The sequence below is a fragment of the Pleurodeles waltl genome, chromosome 7 (assembly GCF_031143425.1).
Source record: "Pleurodeles waltl isolate 20211129_DDA chromosome 7, aPleWal1.hap1.20221129, whole genome shotgun sequence".
Classification (NCBI taxonomy): domain Eukaryota; kingdom Metazoa; phylum Chordata; class Amphibia; order Caudata; family Salamandridae; genus Pleurodeles; species Pleurodeles waltl.
In genome coordinates, this window is record NC_090446.1 from 1128210826 (window position 1) to 1128230050 (window position 19225).

General features: G+C 43.7%; 1 protein-coding gene across 9 annotated transcripts in view; it reads left to right on the forward strand.

Moving 5' to 3' along the window:
* TMEM94 (transmembrane protein 94) overlaps positions 1 to 19225 on the forward strand; it is a 543968-nt gene that overhangs the window by 324851 nt on the left and 199892 nt on the right. For all 9 annotated transcript variants that reach the window (XM_069200153.1, XM_069200150.1, XM_069200148.1 and 6 more), the window contains 3 exons: positions 4783 to 5098; positions 12948 to 13121; positions 14089 to 14191. In XM_069200153.1, the coding sequence (XP_069056254.1) occupies positions 4783 to 5098; positions 12948 to 13121; positions 14089 to 14191 (593 nt within the window). The remainder of the gene's footprint in view (positions 1 to 4782; positions 5099 to 12947; positions 13122 to 14088; positions 14192 to 19225) is intronic.

The window sequence follows — 19225 nt, forward strand, 5'->3', positions numbered from 1 at the left end:
AAATCCATCACTGGAATCAGTAAGGGTTTATTAGTACAAGATGATTGATGCCAAACATCCACAGGTTTACAGAAGTCATCATGTAGCTGGGGAACTCGTAGTGACCAGTGTGCTGCACATGTATTTAAAATGGCTTCTCTGTACACTTACTATGTCTAAGAATTGACAAAGACATAGTAGGGGCATATTTGCTCATGCATACAGGGAGTGCAGAATTATTAGGCAAGTTGTATTTTTGAGGATTAATTTTATTATTGAACAACAACCATGTTCTCAATGAACCCAAAAAACTCATTAACATCAAAGCTGAATATTTTTGGAAGTAGTTTTTAGTTTGTTTTTAGTTTTAGCTATGTTAGGGGGATATCTGTGTGTGCAGGTGACTATTACTGTGCATAATTATTAGGCAACTTAACAAAAAAAAATATATACCCATTTCAATTATTTATTATTACCAGTGAAACCAATATAACATCTCAACATTCACAAATATACATTTCTGACATTCAAAAACAAAACAAAAAGAAATCAGTGACCAATATAGCCACCTTTCTTTGCAAGGACACTCAAAAGCCTGCCATCCATGGATTCTGTCAGTGTTTTGATCTGTTCACCATCAACATTGCGTGCAGCAGCAACCACAGCCTCCCAGACACTGTTCAGAGAGGTGTACTGTTTTCCCTCCTTGTAAATCTCACATTTGATGATGGACCACAGGTTCTCAATGGGGTTCAGATCAGGTGAACAAGGAGGCCATGTCATTAGATTTCCTTCTTTTATACCCTTTCTTGCCAGCCACGCTGTGGAGTACTTGGACGCGTGTGATGGAGCATTGTCCTGCATGAAAACCATGTTTTTCTTGAAGGATGCAGACTTCTTCCTGTACCACTGCTTGAAGAAGGTGTCTTCCAGGAACTGGCAGTAGGACTGGGAGTTGAGCTTGACTCCATCCTCAACCCGAAAAGGCCCCACAAGCTCATCTTTGATGATACCAGCCCAAACCAGTACTCCACCTCCACCTTGCTGGCGTCTGAGTCGGACTGGAGCTCTCTGCCCTTTACCAATCCAGCCACGGGCCCATCCATCTGGCCCATCAAGACTCACTCTCATTTCATCAGTCCATAAAACCTTAGAAAAATCAGTCTTGAGATATTTCTTGGCCCAGTCTTGACGTTTCAGCTTGTGTGTCTTGTTCAGTGGTGGTCGTCTTTCAGCCTTTCTTACCTTGGCCATGTCTCTGAGTATTGCACACCTTGTGCTTTTGGGCACTCCAGTGATGTTGCAGCTCTGAAATATGGCCAAACTGGTGGCAAGTGGCATCGTGGCAGCTGCACGCTTGACTTTTCTCAGTTCATGGGCAGTTATTTTGCGCCTTGGTTTTTCCACACGCTTCTTGCGACCCTGTTGACTATTTTGAATGAAACGCTTGATTGTTCGATGATCACGCTTCAGAAGCTTTGCAATTTTAAGAGTGCTGCATCCCTCTGCAAGATATCTCACTATTTTTGACTTTTCTGAGCCTGTCAAGTCCTTCTTTTGACCCATTTTGCCAAAGGAAAGGAAGTTGCCTAATAATTATGCACACCTGATATAGGGTGTTGATGTCATTAGACCACACCCCTTCTCATTACAGAGATGCACATCACCTAATATGCTTAATTGGCAGTAGGCTTTCGAGCCTATACAGCTTGGAGTAAGACAACATGCATAAAGAGGATGATGTGGTCAAAATACTAATTTGCCTAATAATTCTGCACTCCCTGTATATAACCCCACTTGTAATATAATGCACCCTGCCTTAGGGCTGCAGCCCTGCTTATAGATATTACAAGCAGTGTTTTAGGGGACATGGCACAGAAGTGTGCGTGTCATGTTGTTTTTTCAATTTTGGGATCACCTTGTCATGCAGCCTACAATGACAGTCTGGACGAAGTAGTGGTAGCCGCAGAAGCATACACGGGAATTCAACCTAGATAAGGGAGACCCAGCAACCACCTCATACAGCCAACTACTGCACCAGAGACTGAGCATTGCAGCTGCGGGCCAGGCTGAAGAAGGGCATTAGTCAGTGGCGGCCCGTCCTTTGGGCGGAGGCGCCACGCCCTCCCACCTTTTGCCCCTCATGAAGGGTGTCTGTCAGGCTGAACAAAGGCCAGCCTGACAGACACTCTTCATTTTCAGCTCTGACAGCCAGGAGTGAGCCATGTGCGATTTGTGCAGACGCCTGGCTGCCAGAGCTGAACTTTGCTGGGAAGGTCACAGCTCCTATGGCCATGACCTCCACGGCTCAGCAAAGGTGCCTCGAGGCCCTCCCCTGGGTGACGAGGAAAGCGTCACCCATTGACACTCGCCCTGGGCGCTTCAGGTTTAAGCCCTGAAGCACCCAGGGCGAGTGTCAATCAGTGACACTTCGTCACGGAGTGGGGTGGGGTCAGCCGTCTCACTGACCCCATCCCACTCTGTGACGAGGCTGGGACTGCTGCCTTCCCTCATTGGCTGACCTAAGGTCAGCCAGTGAGGGATGGCAGCAGTCCCAACCCTCCTGGGACCTGGAGGCTGAAGGTAAGTGTGTGTGTATGTGTGTGATGTTTGAAATCGACTGTTTGGTGCGTGCGTGTATGTTTGAGTGTTAGGAGTGTAGTTAATGGACGTGCGTGCGTGCATGCGTATGTGTGTGAAAGAATGAGTGTGTGTGTGTGATCTTTTAAAATGAATGTTTGGTGCATGCGTGCATGTTTGAATGTTATGAGTGTTAATGGATGGATGTGCGTGTGGGAAAGAATGAGTGTGTAATGTTTTAAAATGAATGTTTGGTGCGTGCATGTTTGAATGGTATGAGTGTTAATGTATGTGCGTGTCTGTGTGTGAAAGAATGAGTGTTGTGTGTGTGTGTGTGTGTGTGCTTCCCGCCCGCTCGCCGCCCTTCCTCCTAAAGCTGCCGGCCCCCACTGGCATTAGTCCCAGGCCGTAAACTGCAAAAGCGCTGCTAAACAGGCTTTTGCATAGCTTCAGGGTTTTGGATTGTTTATTTGTGACATTTCTATGGTTTTAATTTCTGTATGAGTGACATTCTACTGGCAAATGTGCAACACTTCAAGTGACACTTTCCAATGAGTAAGTCAAAGCAATGACCAGTTTTTAAGTATCTCCCTTTGGGGTGTGCTACTAAGACCTACCAAGCAACATCCCCAATACAATGTAGAACAGTTGGTGTTGCAAATGTGTGTTAGTAGTATCAGACCAGTGATTAATAATACAATTCAGAGACAATTAGACTGTGAGTTGGCCTGCTGAAAGGGAACAGGTCTTTAGAGTCTCATAATCAATCCTGTTCTTCTCTTCACATCAGTTGCCTCTGTAGGGGCAGAGCTGGGTCATTAAGATGGGGGCGTTCAGATTTTCCATTAATCACATAGGCATATAATGTGAAAAAACATTATATGATGACAAGCAGGGTGCATGAGAGGGGAGTAACGAGCAGTAGAAAGGGAAGGAATGCAGATTGGTAGGGGTACTGAGAGATAACAATGAACATTTTTGAACACTCAAAAAGAGCGGGGAAGAAAGTGTGGGTGCTTATTTGTCTGTGTGTATGTAAAACTTTCTGGTGAAATGAATGCCCACATCTGTAAATATAGCATTTTATTTTCCTTAGTTTGATACTGTCACTATTTCGACAACTGTGTACCACATTCACACTACTTCACATAAAATGGTAATTACAGTAGGCACATGTGTGACTTTGTACTCTGCAGAAAAGCTACGAATTTGATAAGTGAAAAGTCCAAATAACTTTGGCCCACCGACAGGCACTCTAACACACTTTCACTGAGTTCAGCTTCAACTCTAGAGCTCTCAGTCGTGCCCCATCATGCACACCGAACCCATAACGTGAACTTACTCAGACATCTAGAAGCACCTTCGTTCACAGAACGCACTATACAAGAACCACATTGCGCATGAATAAAACGTGTGAATACACCATCTAGAAAATGCATATACTCTTAGGGAAAGTAAATGAAGTACAAAGTAGAATGAGAAAAGTGAATGCATCACTGACGTGAATTACCTTAAGAGAAGATTGTGCCGCAGCGTTATGCGCTCTGTAGTGAGGCCAATAATTAGTTGCCATTCAGGCCTGCATGATTTTTGATCCACCCGCAAACAGGCCTCGAACATCGCTATTGAGCATTTTACTACAGCTGAGGACTATTTGTGTCTTTAAAAAGTCCGATCAAAGGCAAAAGTGGTGCCTTTATAGCAACACTTTCTGCTTTGTAATATCTGAAATAGTCACTTGGACAATGTTTTACATGTTTTGAATGCATTATGCATTGGATACTCTTTCCAGGTCTGGCTCTCAATGTAGGTAGTTCATGCTGAGAAATATCTTTGGGTAAACCTGCTGAGGTTCATATTTAGCTATTTCTCCCTATCTGTGTTCTTAAATACCTAGAAATCATCCCATTAGTCAAGAAAAAGGGTTGCTGGAACGTAAAAAACATTAACAACTGAGTCACTTGTAATATTGCGAAACCCACTTTCACATAGAGGACTCTTTTTTGCTCCCTGTGTAGTTATTTTTAGACAGAACAAAAAATGAACTGAAATGGATGTTGTCCAAAATAGGAGAGTGTCATGTAAGCTAGGATGAGTAGAATCGGGGAGAGTAGAACAAGGTTAATAAGAATGCCGTAGTTGTAAATTGCCTGTTTTTTTCTTTTCTTTACTTCCACAAACATTTCCTGTTTTAATATGTTTCCATCACTCTTTGCTTACAAGGTTTGTGCCGAGGGGGATGGATTTGCTTCTGAGGCCGAAGATTATGTTTGTGACTACCACCTAGAGATGCTAAGCCTGTCGCAGGACCAACAGAATCCTTCCAGTATACAGTTTGATGATGCCAACTGGAAACTGCACCTGAGTTCCCTGAAGCCTCTGGGTTTGAACGTGCTGTTGAACCTGTGCAATGCAAGTGTGACAGAGTGTCTGTGCTGCTTCTCCGACCACTTGTGTAATATCGCCCTCCAGGAAACTCACAGTGCTGTCCTTCCTGTCCACGTACCCTGGGGGCTTTGCGAGCTTGCCAGGCTCATAGGTATGTTTGAGGAGCAGCCTCTTTCCAAGAATTAGAAAACAATGGTAGAAAAATCTTCAAAACAGGCATATAATTGTCCCAGTTAGAACCCACATTAGCATATTTTAAGAAGGTGTCAAAAATTCCAGCAGTTCTCAAGGTGTTAAGCATACCTATTATTTTTTAATTTAAAGTTACTACAATTTTTTCTATGTAATATTTACTATCTGATTTTTTTTTTGTCCTTATGCACACACAATTAAAGTTGTTGTTTTCATTATTGAGTGATAACTCTTGAGAAACCGTTTCAGCTTCAATATGAACACTTCTGCTGTTTAACTGGTTTGCCTTGGAATGTGGTATTTTTGAGTGGTGTAAATAATCGGCTGTTTGTGTTTTTTAAAATTATTTTTTCCCCTTTGTCTTTTCCCTGATTCTTTAGCAAAAAAGTTTAACAATCTTTTGTGGGCTAGTGCTTCTTAGAACTCAGATTTTAAAGTAACCTTTGGATGCTTTAGGTTTATTTGATTAATATTAAACTAAAACAAAGAAATGCTTCCTTAAGATTCCCCAACACCTTACTCTTCATTTTTAGCTGTTATTGAAGAAGGGTCGTAAGGAGAGAGAGGATTTGACGTGTCCTCAAATTATTTAGATTGTTTCTTATTAATTAAAAATCTTTTTCTATGGTAATATTGTTGCTATAGTTACTAAAATACTGTGTTTAGGAGTGTATTCTCCTTATAACACAAAATATAGTAAACAAAATGTTGACAAATGTAAATTTATGTGAAAAAAAGATTTGAGGGATTGAGCTGGTCGGTAAATGTATGGTCCAATATATTCTCATCAGCAAAACAAATGTCTGGATCTCAGGGAATCATTACAAAGAGATGAGGCTGAAAGATCACAGTGGGGATTTCTTTTTTTAAATTACATTTTTTACAGGGGTATACCAGGTATAACACAAAATGTCCAAAACAGATGAAGCCCCCTCTCCCTCTCCCCCCCCCCCCCCAACACCCTGAAACGTACAGGTGTACATGGCTCAACCATAAAATACAGCAGTTCTCTTGGTATTATTAATTGTGTCAATTTTGTCAGCAGCAATGGCTGTAATTAATTAATGTTGCTTGAAAAATTAAACCATCACCTCAAAATACATATTTTGTAATACTTCATACATTCAGTGTGAAACACATAAAAACACCCTCTTGTAACACACTTGGTGTTCTTATCTGTTTTTCTCTCAGAACTCTTATTTTCTACATTCACACAACATGTCTTACATTTACAAGAGTGTGAAGATTCTTTTCAACCTTTTGTGCCTGATTTTGCTCGTTACTTTTCTCAAGAGTCCACTGTGTGGGAGAAAGAAAGTTGTCTTGGACAAATAGTGTGTGCAGTATATCTGCCTTCTTTTCATTTTGTGAAATAATGGCATTGTAGTGGGATGATGTTAAAAAGGACCTGGAAGGTTGGAGAACGAATTAGACTTCGAGACCAGCTGAAAGATCTGAGGCTTCCAGCTTGCCTCCCCAAGGAACTGTTTTTACTGGTGCTAGCAATCCCTCAGGAACCTCACAAATGATGTTCCAAAGACCTAAGGTCAGAAAGAGTTGAAAAATCAGAAAAACAACATGGCCATTGTCATTCTCATTTTTGCCAGTCATCGTTTCCATTAAAGACCATGGTGTCGCCGTTGATAGCAATGGTTACAACTTGTTCATAGTCCAAGGATGGCTGAACATCAGAAACAACCTCCAACAAAGAGGGGACAGTGTTGTTAAATCAAATATACATAAATGTTTATAATTCAATAAATTTGTTTTATAAAAATTGTTTTTTGGGTGGTATACATAATTGGCCATAGGAACAAAGAGATATGGAATGTGTTTGATAAATTTCCATTGTGATAATATCAAGTTACAGAGAGGAGTCCATTTGTATATTTCGTTCAACAGCTGCAACAAAATAACAAAGCCAATGATCCAGTGACTCAACTTCAATTCACTTGAAGCACACTACTGTGTCCTCATTGGTGTTGAACTACTTCACATTCATGGTTGCGTCGCCGTTGAGTCTTTCTATACCGCTGACTTTGCTACAGCACTTATCGGTAGTACTAATGCTGTCACTCCATCTCTCGATGTTGTCCAGCTTGACCTCAGAATTTTCAATGTCCTCCTTTTCATTAGAGCAGCTTAAGAAGCTGAAATCACAGAAAGGCAGAGACCCGAAGCATGAGTTGGAACTACTCAAAACCAAATGAGTATCAATGATACCCCTCCCAGTACTCAACAAAGCACTTTGAAATTCCAGGTCACTTTTGATGGAGTTCCTGGAGATGGATGAAATCCTAAAATCACAAGGCTTGCAGAGGATACAGTGCAAGGAAAAGTTTGCATGATGTGGAAGAAATGTCATCTTTTGAAGTCCAACAACATTTTAACTCTTCCTTCTAAGGTATATGACCTCCGGGAGTTCCATTCTCTCCAGTTCAAGACTTAGGCCCTCATAATGACTTTGGCGGTCTTTGTTAAAGACAGCCAAAGCCATAGGCACCAGAAGACTGCCATATTACGCGTACTGAATGATTTCCACTACAATTTGGGAGTAAATCCTCCAGTAGTCGCGCTGGTGGTTGGAGGTGCAAAGTTGCTTCCACTACCGTTACCGCCACATCAGAAGGACTCTGCCCACTGTATTACAAGCAGTAATACGGTGTGGCGGTGTCCTGATGGCAGGACACTGCTGGCAGTGGAAGTGCCTGTTCCCGTTCCCTGGCGGACGACCTCCTCGCCTGACAAGGTAAGTCGATCGTCCGACAGGGTAGGGGATGGGAGGGTGGGGTGTGTTGTGTGTGAGTAGGTGTTGTCCGCTTGTGTGAATGTAAGTATAAATGCATGTGTGTATGGGTGTTTGAATGCGTATATGATTGTTGAAGTGAGTGCATGTTGGAATGTTTGTGTGAATGCGTGTCTGTTGGTGCGAGTGAATTAATGTATGTATGTGTGTGAGTGAAGTAGTGTATGTATGTGTGTGAGTGAAGTAGTGTATGTATGTGTGTGAGTGAAGGAGTGTATGTATGCATGTGGGTGAAGGAGTGTATGTATGCGTGTGGGTGAAGGAGTGTATGTATGCGTGTGGGTGAAGGAGTGTATGTATGTGTGTGGGTGAAGGAGTGTATGTATGCGTGTGGGTGAAGGAGTGTATGTATGCGTGTGGGTGAAGGAGTGTATGTATGCGTGTGGGTGAAGGAGTGTATGTATGCGTGTGGGTGAAGGAGTGTATGTATGCGTGTGGGTGAAGGAGTGTATGTATGCGTGTGGTGAAGGAGTGTATGTATGCGTGTGGGTGAAGGAGTGTATGTATGCGTGTGGGTGAAGGAGTGTATGTATGCGTGTGGGTGAAGGAGTGTATGTGTGTGGGTGAAGGAGTGTATGTATGCGTGTGGGTGAAGGAGTGTATGTATGCGTGTGGGTGAAGGAGTGTATGTATGCGTGTGGGTGAAGGAGTGTATGTATGCGTGTGGGTGAAGGAGTGTATGTATGCGTGTGGGTGAAGGAGTGTATGTATGCGTGTGGGTGAAGGAGTGTGCGTGTGGGTGAAGGAGTGTATGTGTGGGTGAAGGAGTGTATGTGTGGGTGAAGGAGTGTATGTGTGGGTGAAGGAGTGTATGTGTGCGTGTGGGTGAAGGAGCGTATGTGTGCGTGTGAGTGAAGTAGTGTGAGTGAAGCAGTGTATGTATGCGTGTGAGTGAAGGAGTGTGTGTATGCGTGTGGGTGAAGGAGTGTATGTATGCGTGTGGGTGAAGGAGTGTATGTATGCGTGTGGGTGAAGGAGTGTATGTATGCGTGTGGGTGAAGGAGTGTATGTATGCGTGTGGGTGAAGGAGTGTATGTATGCGTGTGGGTGAAGGAGTGTATGCGTGTGGGTGAAGGAGTGTATGTATGCGTGTGGGTGAAGGAGTGTATGTATGCGTGTGGGTGAAGGAGTGTATGTATGCGTGTGGGTGAAGGAGTGTATGTATGCGTGTGGGTGAAGGAGTGTACGTATGCGTGTGGGTGAAGGAGTGTACGTATGCGTGTGGGTGAAGGAGTGTACGTATGTGTGTGGGTGAAGGAGTGTACGTATGCGTGAAGGAGTGCATGTGTGGGTGAAGGAGTGTATGTGTGCGTGTGGGTGAAGGAGCGTATGTGTGCGTGTGGGTGAAGGAGCGTATGTGTGCGTGTGGGTGCAGGAGCGTATGTGTGCGTGTGGGTGAAGGAGCGTATGTGTGCGTGTGGGTGAAGGAGCGTATGTGTGCGTGTGGGTGAAGGAGCGTATGTGTGCGTGTGGGTGAAGGAGCGTATGTGTGCGTGTGAGTGAAGGAGCGTATGTGTGCGTGTGAGTGAAGGAGCGTATGTGTGCGTGTGAGTGAAGGAGCGTATGTGTGCGTGTGGGTGAAGGAGCGTATGTGTGCGTGTGAGTGAAGGAGCGTATGTGTGCGTGTGAGTGAAGGAGCGTATGTGTGCGTGTGGGTGAAGGAGCGTATGTATGCGTGTGGATGAAGGAGCGTATGTATGCGTGTGGGTGAAGGAGCGTATGTATGCGTGTGAGTGAAGGAGCGTATGTATGCGTGTGGGTGAAGGAGCGTATGTATGCGTGTGGGTGAAGGAGCGTATGTATGCGTGTGGGTGAAGGAGTGTGTGTGCGTGTGGGTGAAGGAGCGTATGTGTGCGTGTGGGTGAAGGAGCGTATGTGTGCGTGTGGGTGAAGGAGCGTATGTGTGGGTGAAGGAGCGTATGTGTGGGTGAAGGAGCGTATGTATGCGTGTGAGTGAAGGAGCGTATGCGTGTGAGTGAAGGAGCGTATGTATGCGTGTGAGTGAAGGAGCGCATAGTATGCGTGTGAGTGAAGGAGCGCATAGTATGCGTGTGAGTGAAGGAGCGTATGTATGCGTGTGAGTGAAGGAGCGTATGTATGCGTGTGAGTGAAGGAGCGTATGTATGCGTGTGAGTGAAGGAGCGTATATGCGTGTGAGTATGTCAGTGTTGGTGAATGAGTGTATGCGGAGTGCGTGTGGATGTGTGGATGCGCATATGGGAGAGGGTGCTGACATGGAAGGGGGTGGGAAGAGAAGTGGCTGACATGGAAGGGGGGTGGAGGGGTATTGTAATTGTAGGGGGTTTGGGGGAGTCGTCTGCCCGCAACAAGACCGGAACTTCCTGTCACCAGCAGCTTTTCGGCCAGGTTGCCGCCACAGAAACCCTGGGGAAAGCCGACTCATTATACCGTCGGCTGTCTTCAGTGGACCTCTGGGTCGGAGATGCTGATCTCCGGCCCGGCTGTCTGACCGTCCTGACGGTAGCAGCTGTGATGTGGCAGTTTGGCAGCGGCCAAACCACCACACTCGTAATGTGGAGGTCTTCACTGTCAGCGGTGGGACCGCCACCGCGAGTGGCGGTCAGAAGACCGCCAGACTCGTAATGAAGGCCTTAATCTGAGACACATCCAGCAGTCTATAAGAGATCAGCGGTCTCAGAAGGAAACATTTGAGACAACACACTCCACATTTCATTGTCTGCAAGGAAATTTACCTTGTTGTGTGGTGGTGCAAGAAAATAATCTAGTTCAAAGAGCCCCTATCTAATAGCAGCATCCAGCTCAAACTAATTGTGACAGATGCATCTCTTTCATGATCAGAGTTTATCTCTCTCTCCAAAGCTGTTGGTCAGAGAAGAAGTGCTCGCATCACATTAGTTATCTGGAGCTGAGAGCAATCCTAGCTCTCAGTGCCTTCCTGCTATCCCTGACAATGAACAATATTCTTATTCAAAAGGCCAATGCATTAAGTAAGCACTACCTAATTAAGCAAAGCCTCTGTCCCTGGAGTCTCAAAAAATCTAGCTGTGGCCCTTTTTGCTGGGACTTACCATTAATACAATACACTTACTAGAAATCCTAAAACATAAATTAGATTTTTAAGCTTATTCTATGAGAAAATCACCAATTAATTTTGGACGATGCCATTCTTCTGCAACCTTTCATAGATTGGGATATCCCAAGGTAGATCTCTTTGCAACATCCACAAAAAAATGGCAAGACTTTGTGTCCAGACTACCAGAAATAAGGTCATTGAGCAATGCCATTTTTATGAACTGGAACTGGAACTGGTCATGGCCATTACGTTATGCTATTCCTTTGGTTTTGTTGATACCCATAGTCATACCGAAACTCCTGAGTTGTCAAACATCAGTGAGCCTTATTGCCCTTGACTGGCCATGGCAGTGGTGGGATCCTGATCTGTTACAAATACAGTATATGCCAAGAGATTGCCAGACAAACAAAACTTGTTGACCATATCTCAGGATCACCTGTAGAATCCTGAGCAGTTGTCCTTGAATTTAACAGCAAAGCTCCTGAGATCAGAAAATACAGACATGTAAAACTCCCTTAATCGTGATGGATATTCTTAAGGAAGCTTTGACTAGGGTTGCTACTCATTCAAATGGAAAAGGTTTTGTTTATGGTGCGAACAGTGATGCTCTAGTTCTATCACAAGCTAAGTGTATGCCATTCGTTCCTACCTCTTACATTTAGCCCAATCAAAACTTCAGATCTCTGCCATCAAATTCCATCTTGCAGCAGTCACAGCTTACAGAAAAGGCCAAAATCTGGAATCCTTTTTCAGAATTCTTGCCTTTAAAGATGTTTTATAAGGATTGAAAATAGACTGCCACCCATACAGACATCACCACCTCTTTGGGAGCTCAGTTTGGTCTTATTGAAGTTTATGGGTACACTCTTTGGCCCTGTATGCAAGACATCACTGCAGTAAACTGCCTTAAAGTGATCCTCACTGCATGTGCTTAGAGAAATTCAAGTCTTCTCAGCGGTGAAGCCTTATACAGTGTTTTCACTCATTTAGGTAAAGATGACAAGTCACCCTTCCTTTCTCACAAAGGTAGTGTCAGAATTTAACATTAACCAGGCCATCACTCTGCTAATGTTCTTTGCCATCACACCCTCTCCAGCAGCGTGTTCCTTACACTTTGTAAATGTTAAGAAGGTTCTTTGTTTCTACCTATATAAAACCAAGTCCTTAAACAAATTTAACTCTTTATTAACTTCGCTCACATTCACTAAGGTCTGGTTGTGTTAAGAGTCCATTTCTCATTGAACTGTGGCCTGATTGTCCCTATGTTATGGATTAGCTAATAAAACTTTATCAGAGAGAGCAAGAGCTCATTTCCCAGGAGGGAAAACCGCCATCACAGCCTTGTTGGAAAATGTTCCTCTTTCCGGCATGTATAAAGCTGCTATGTGTAAGCCATTGCATACATGTACAAGACTGTTGCCTGGATTTTGATGCTAGTATTGGCAAGCTACTCAGAAGAACTTCCTTGGCTGACACCTTATTTGGAGTTGCTCAGACTTTCGCATTTTGTATATAGTTGGTATTCCGTATGCTAAATAGCCACAGGGACTATTACGTTGTTTAGTTTGCTGCTCTAGTCTAATGTCTGACCAGCAATAAAGATTCTACAGTGCAGAAGAAATGGTTATTTATTTGAAGTCTTGATTCTGAATTATAGGAACCTTCATTGAAGCCGTGAACAATTCTCCCTCCTCCCCAAATTCTTTTCTTGGGCATCCAGAATAAAATCTATTTCATTCCTAATCTCCATTATTTGCTTCAGAAAGAATTGACTCTTTAATATAAAAACAAATACGACTTTTGTTCTAAGTAAGATTGCCAACCAGAACAAAAATATGAAGTCAGTGTGGGAGGATGAGAGTGCATTTTGAGTATGTTATAAATTTATTTGGTTTCATAAATAAATATAAATCTTTGGATGAGACCCCTCTTTTTTTTCTAATTTAGGCTTCACCCCCGGAGCCAAAGAGCTTTTTCAGCAGGAGAACCACCTTGCCATGTACCTCCTGCCGAGCGACGAAATGGTAAAAGAGACGATTCTGGGAAAATTGTCATCTGTAGCGAAGAGAAGGCCACCTTTGAGCCACATGATTAGCCTTTTCATACGAGACACCATCAGCAGTAAGTAAAGAAAGAAATCTGGTGATACTTGGGCTCAACATATTCCTGATGGAAGCTCTCATAGATGATAGAGATGTGTCTATATCCTGATGCTAGCTCAAAAAGTAGGGGTGACAGCTATTGACTATTTAATGTAGGTGAGAAACTGAGGTTAGGTTGATGGCATTTTTCTTAATGTATAATATATTCTATTTTTTTGTTTTTGTACCAGTTTATGAAATTGCTTTCTGCATGCCATAGGCATTGCTTTCTTTAAACGTTTTCCTGAGCCCTCTCTCTAAGTGAAAACTGCTGTTGTCCATCTTTGGCCAGTTTAGTAGTGTCTTCCCCTCCAGGACATGGGCCTTACCTTGTAATCTTGCACAGGCTTTTACTGTGCTTGTGAGATGTGCATAGTTCTCAGCATATGTTGCAGCTTTTGACAATAGCCAGACTCCCTCTTACCTGAAATGAAGCAAGTTGGAACCTGAAAATGAGTAAAAATTCAAGAATGAAAGCAATATCTGTGAATAAAATAAACTTTTCATTTAAACTAAAGAGCGATTTGGTTTATCAGAGTGTAGTCCTTAACCCAAACAAACCCCTACCTTTACATAAACAATGTCATTAATAGAAAGTTCTTTTGCAGCACAATTATTGTTGGTTTTTGGCCCGCAGGGAATGGAGAAAGTCGATCCCAAAGAAGCTAGCAAGAAGCAGATATAGGAATCTTACTGATACCTACAACTTCATGTAGAGAAACCCATTTAGTCCCAGTTCCAGTCTAGTCTAGTCTTTTAGAGGCAAGGGAGAATGTGTGGGTATGTGAAACTGCTCACTACCACTTTTTCTCATCAGATATACCTTACACCCTCTTTATATGCATTTTAAAAATTATTGCCCTTTATCAAAATGGATTCTAGGAATGTGATCTAAACTCTAATATCTGCTAAGGTGGAAGACTTTTTGACTTTTTTCTTTCTTGTAGGCACAGAGCAAATGCTATCTCATGGCACTGCTGATGTCATCCTGCAGAGTTGCACGGATTTTTGGGACGGAGCAGATATTTACCCTCTCTCAGGATCTGACAGGTGTGGTAAATTGATTTTGGCTCGAATTGTGCATTTGTTTATTGTGAAATGACTGTTTTTCCTTCTGGGTATGTGTACAACAGCAGTGAGTTGATATTTGTGACCCATAACTGTTGCCTTTTTGCCAGCCTCTTCCACGTCTGCTTTTTCTGTTATCGTCCTTGTTTGCTCGGTCTCCCCTATGCCCTTGCTTTTACTATACTATCACTCAAGATTTGCTTCCCCTATGTTTCATCCCACTTTTTCTAAATATTCTCTTTAGATTTGTATTTTCAATACCTCATCTTATCAACTTTATTTGTCTACAGCTTGTGAAGCTCAATCCTAATTTGACCATCTTGGCATTTTTCACTCAGCTCCTTGTTTTTTACAGTAACAGCTCATTCTGTATGACCTAGAACTTCCCATTGGTGCCTAAGTAGGGATGTCCTCACTCCTTATACTTTGGCTGTTAATTCCACCTTAAAATCTGTTGACATCATATAAGCAAACAAGCACTATTCCGATGAGACGTTTTAAATATGTATTAGCAATATTTATTTTAAAAAGAAATCTTGGAAAAAATTTTTAAACATACAAAGGCAGAGATGATATTTATGTTTAAGATCTCTTTTATTTATAGTATAAGACAGCCAGAGAACAGTACAACATTCCTACCTACATCCAGTGGCCAGTGGGGAACTTCAATTAAATCAAGCGGGAAAGAAAGAATAAGGGGAAAGGTGGGAAAAACACTTACAATGATGACCATTCGTATATAAAGTCCAGTGGGTAAGTTAGAAAGTAAACAAAACAATTTGGGCACCTCTCTCCATAGGCCCAGTAGTCTAAAACCTCTATGTTCAGTCAATATCAGAAGTGTTAATTGGGGAGTACGGAAATACAGAGAGCATGTCAATTCCCTAAATTCCTCCGACAGATATCGGATACATGGACCCCACATTTTATCAAAAAGGTGCAGCAGGCTAGTCACCGCTGCTGTCAGTTTTTCCATCCTTAGTATGTTCTGTAATTTATGTAGCCAGTCAGTGTGTATGGAGATTACATCAGAGCCCCAGTGCGAGAGTAGTAGTTGCTAAGTCGCCCCTAGGGCCAGTGTAATAGCATGGCCTCTAAGAGCACTAAGAGGGTATGTTTGCAGGTTTGGGAGTCCCAGTAACACATAGCTAGGGAATCTTGTTATTGTATATTTCATCAACAGCCTGTAAGACGGTTTTCCAGAAGCAATCAATTTTGGGGCAGTGCCACAATATGTGAGTAAACATGCCGTCTTCCCCACAATTGCACCAACACTTACTGTCTCTAGGTGTTCTCCACCGAGCAACCCTTACTGGTGTGTAGTACCAATAGTGGGCTGTCTTTAAGAACATCTCTTTAGTAGTCATATTGCTGGCGGTGACCCATGCCAATGAAGGATATCCCGCCACTTCTCATGTTTAAATGAGCGACTGCACTCCAACTCCCATCGACACCTGGCTGATGTTTGAGGCAGCGTAGGGATGGTAATTAGAAAGGTGTATATATTGGACAGAAGTTGTTTATCAGATGTACGTGTGAACAACCAACTTTCAAAATGCGTAAGGGGTCTGCATGCATGTGAGCGAATCCGCGAGGATGTCAGCCAGTAGCAGACAACAAAATATTGCCAGTATGCTGTGTCTGGAAGATCATAACACTTTTGTAGTTGGTCAAAGTCCATGATCCCATCCTCGTGAAAGAAGTCACCAATTCTTTTACAATTGGCTTCTCGCCAGACTGCGAACAATGGTTCACTCTGTGCAAGGGGGAAATCTGGATTTCCCATGAAATAGGGTGTGTGGAGAGATAAGGGTGGGATAGCCCTTTTCTCACTTGAATCCCAGGCCAGTAATGTGGCTCGCAAGATAGAGGAGATATAGACACCTGGTGGACGGTGTTTCTTTGGCAGCCATGGGATCTTCCAAATATGTACTCCAGCCACGGCTTGGTCAATAAAACACCAATGCTTCTCGGTGTATGGCCGTGTCCATTCTACCATGTAGCGTAATTGGGCTGCATGGTAGTAGACAGGCAAGGGATTCCTAGCCCTCACTCGGCCTGTGGTAGATATGCTTGGGCCGTCCACATTCTGGCTTTCTTGCCAGCCCATATATAGTCCCAGATGTGTGAAGTAGAGTTTGCATAATATAGAGCACTTTAGGCAAGAGCGTTATCTTGACTGTAGCCAAGAGTCCCAGCCAAGAGAGGCCATTTGCTTTCCACTCAGTTAAGTCTGTCAGCTGTTTGCAGAATCACGTTATAGTTGTACTCTACTGTAACATCTAATGTGGGGAGGATCTGCAGACCCAAACATTTAATTTCATGCGTTGCCTTGGAGAAAGGTAGGGAAACCTCCAAGGAAGCCCTATCCACCTCCGGTATGGTAAGATTCAGAATGGATGATTTGTGTAGGTTAGTTTTTGAAACCGGAGACTTCAGTAAAGGCTGCCAACTCCTCTATGACCGCTGGGAGGGAAGTCATTGGCTGGGACAGATGAAACAGCACGTCATCCGCAAATAGGACCAGCTTATGTGTTCTACCACCCATAGAAATGCCTGTCATGTTAGGATGTTGTCGTATGCATTCAGCAAGGGGCTCCATATATAAGGCAAACAGTAATGGCGAGAGGGGGCAGCCCTGTCGCATTCCCCTGGAAACAAGAAATTGCTGAGAAAGCGTTCCATTCACACTAACCATAGCCCTGGGCGCGCCATAGTTACATCTAATCCAGTTACAGAACCTAGGTACCAACCCATGATGCCCCAGGACTGCATATAGATATCGCCAATGCATTGAAGGCTTTCTCCACATCGATAGAAAGGAATAAGGCAGGTAATTGTGAGCTGTGCATCTTATCCAGTACATGACAGAGACGCTTAGTATTATCAGCGCATGCTCTTTCGGGAACTAACCCAATCCGGTCTGGGTCCACTAAGTGCTGCATATAAGGGCCCACCCTGTTGGCCAGTATGCCAGTGAAGATCTTAGCGTCTGAATTTAGTAAGGTGATTGGATGGTACGAGGAACACAGCTGTGGATCCTTCTGAGGCTTAGGTATGACTGTGATTGTGCCCATTTGCATCATTGGGGGGAAAGAGCTAGTAGCGCCTAAAGTGTTATATAGCCTAGCCAGTATGGTAGCCAACTGGGCTCCAAAGGCCTTGTAGAAATCCACCTCAAATCCATCATCACCTGGCGCCTTCCCCATTTGGAGGCGTAGAATGGCCAGGAGTACTTCAGTAGGCATACTGTCTTTGTCTAACTTTGCACTAGTCAAACGAGGGATTTGGGGCAAAGGGATGGAGTCTAGGTAAATCCCTACACCATCGAGATCAAGTTCATCGGAGGCATAGAGAGCAGCGTAGAACTCTTCTAATTGCTTAAGGTCGTCCTGGTGTATCAAGGTGTCATCGGGCAACCTCTGCTCTGCCACTCTCCTCTTCACGGCCTGACAGCAAAGGTGATGGACCAGCAGACAACCAGCCTGGTTCTGTCCCCACAACTCCCACGTAGTACTTCTGTTTTGTCCGGAGTATTCATATCTAGTGCCCGCAGCGGTTTCCAGGTCGTGGTCAGGGGATGTCTGGTTGCCATCAACCCCATACGCCTGTGCGAGACCTCCAAGTCCTGAATAGTGTCCTCTAGCTGGTATAGTTTATTGTGTCGGATTGTGTTAAATCTCACCGCTATACCTATAACTTGACCTCTAAGAACCACCTTGAGGGCCTCCATACTGTGGTAATGTTAGTCGCTAGGGTGTCGTTTGTGAGTAAGTAATGGTCTATTGTGTCACGAATGTCGGCTAAGGTTTTCTCATATGTGAGAGATTGTCTAGGTTCCGCAGACTTCTAAGTAGTGCAGCCCTCTCTTTTTTGCTCTAAGGTTTCATGGGTTTGTTTGATTTAATTCTGCGTGATCGGGCTTCGCGACAACCTCCCTCGGCATGTGGCTGTTGGTCCTGTGTAGATCCCTGTGACGCAGCAGCATGTCTGGTATCGCCCGAGCATCTTCCAGCGTGCGGATGCTTCGCATTTCATTCTGTTAGACAAATTGTAGATGAAAAGGGTGGCTCCATTTATATCTGAATCTTTCTCCCAGAGGGCATCCGTCATGGGTCAAAGGGTTCTGCGGCACTGCAAGGTCGCTGAGGAAAGATCCTTGAAGAGGCCCAGTTTATGGCCTTCAACATCAATTATAGTTTTGGTTGCGAACTGCAGACAGTATAGCCTCTCTCTGACTATGGTAATGCAAACAGGTGAATATGTCCTGAGCCTGTCCCAGAGAGCGGGCAGGTTGGCCGGCTCTATGGATTCAATCAAGTACATTGTCTTAGTCTTTCAGAGTCTGAGCCACATGATGAAAAAGGCACATAACAAAATCCTTGAAGCTCCCAGATATCACCTGTAGTGGAACTCCCATAATGCAGATATTTGATCACCTCCACCTATTTCCAAGGCTTCCAGTTGGTACTGCAGTTCTATGTTCCTATCTTGCAGGGTGATGAGTTCCCTCCTGTGGCTGTCCTGTTCTTCTTCACAGGCATAGTGCGTCTGCACCAGCGAATCCACGCGTTGTCCCAGGTCGCCGATATCTCTCCTAAGATCCTTAACTTCTGTCGCTATTTTCTGCTTTAATGTGGCAAAGTCCCCTCTGAGGACACAGAAGAGTTGCTCCATGAATGCCTTTGTTATAGGTGCATTGAAAACTTAAAGTACACTGTTCCAAAAGATAGACACAAGTAAATATAGAAGCAAAAGCCCTCACACATCTGTTCGATGTCATGCTTCATTATTGGGCTTGATCCACGTCAGACCAGCGCTTCAATGTCTGACGGGCTCCTCGAAGGGGCTCTTTACCAGAGATCTTTTGTGATAATCTGTGCCAAAGTATGGAATAAATAGAAGTAAATTTAAACCTATAGGTCACAGAGAAAAAAGAAAAAAGCTGGAGAGAAAAAATTATATAATAAAATTGGCTCTGCCACCCACTCGAGAAACAGATTATATTAAGCGAGA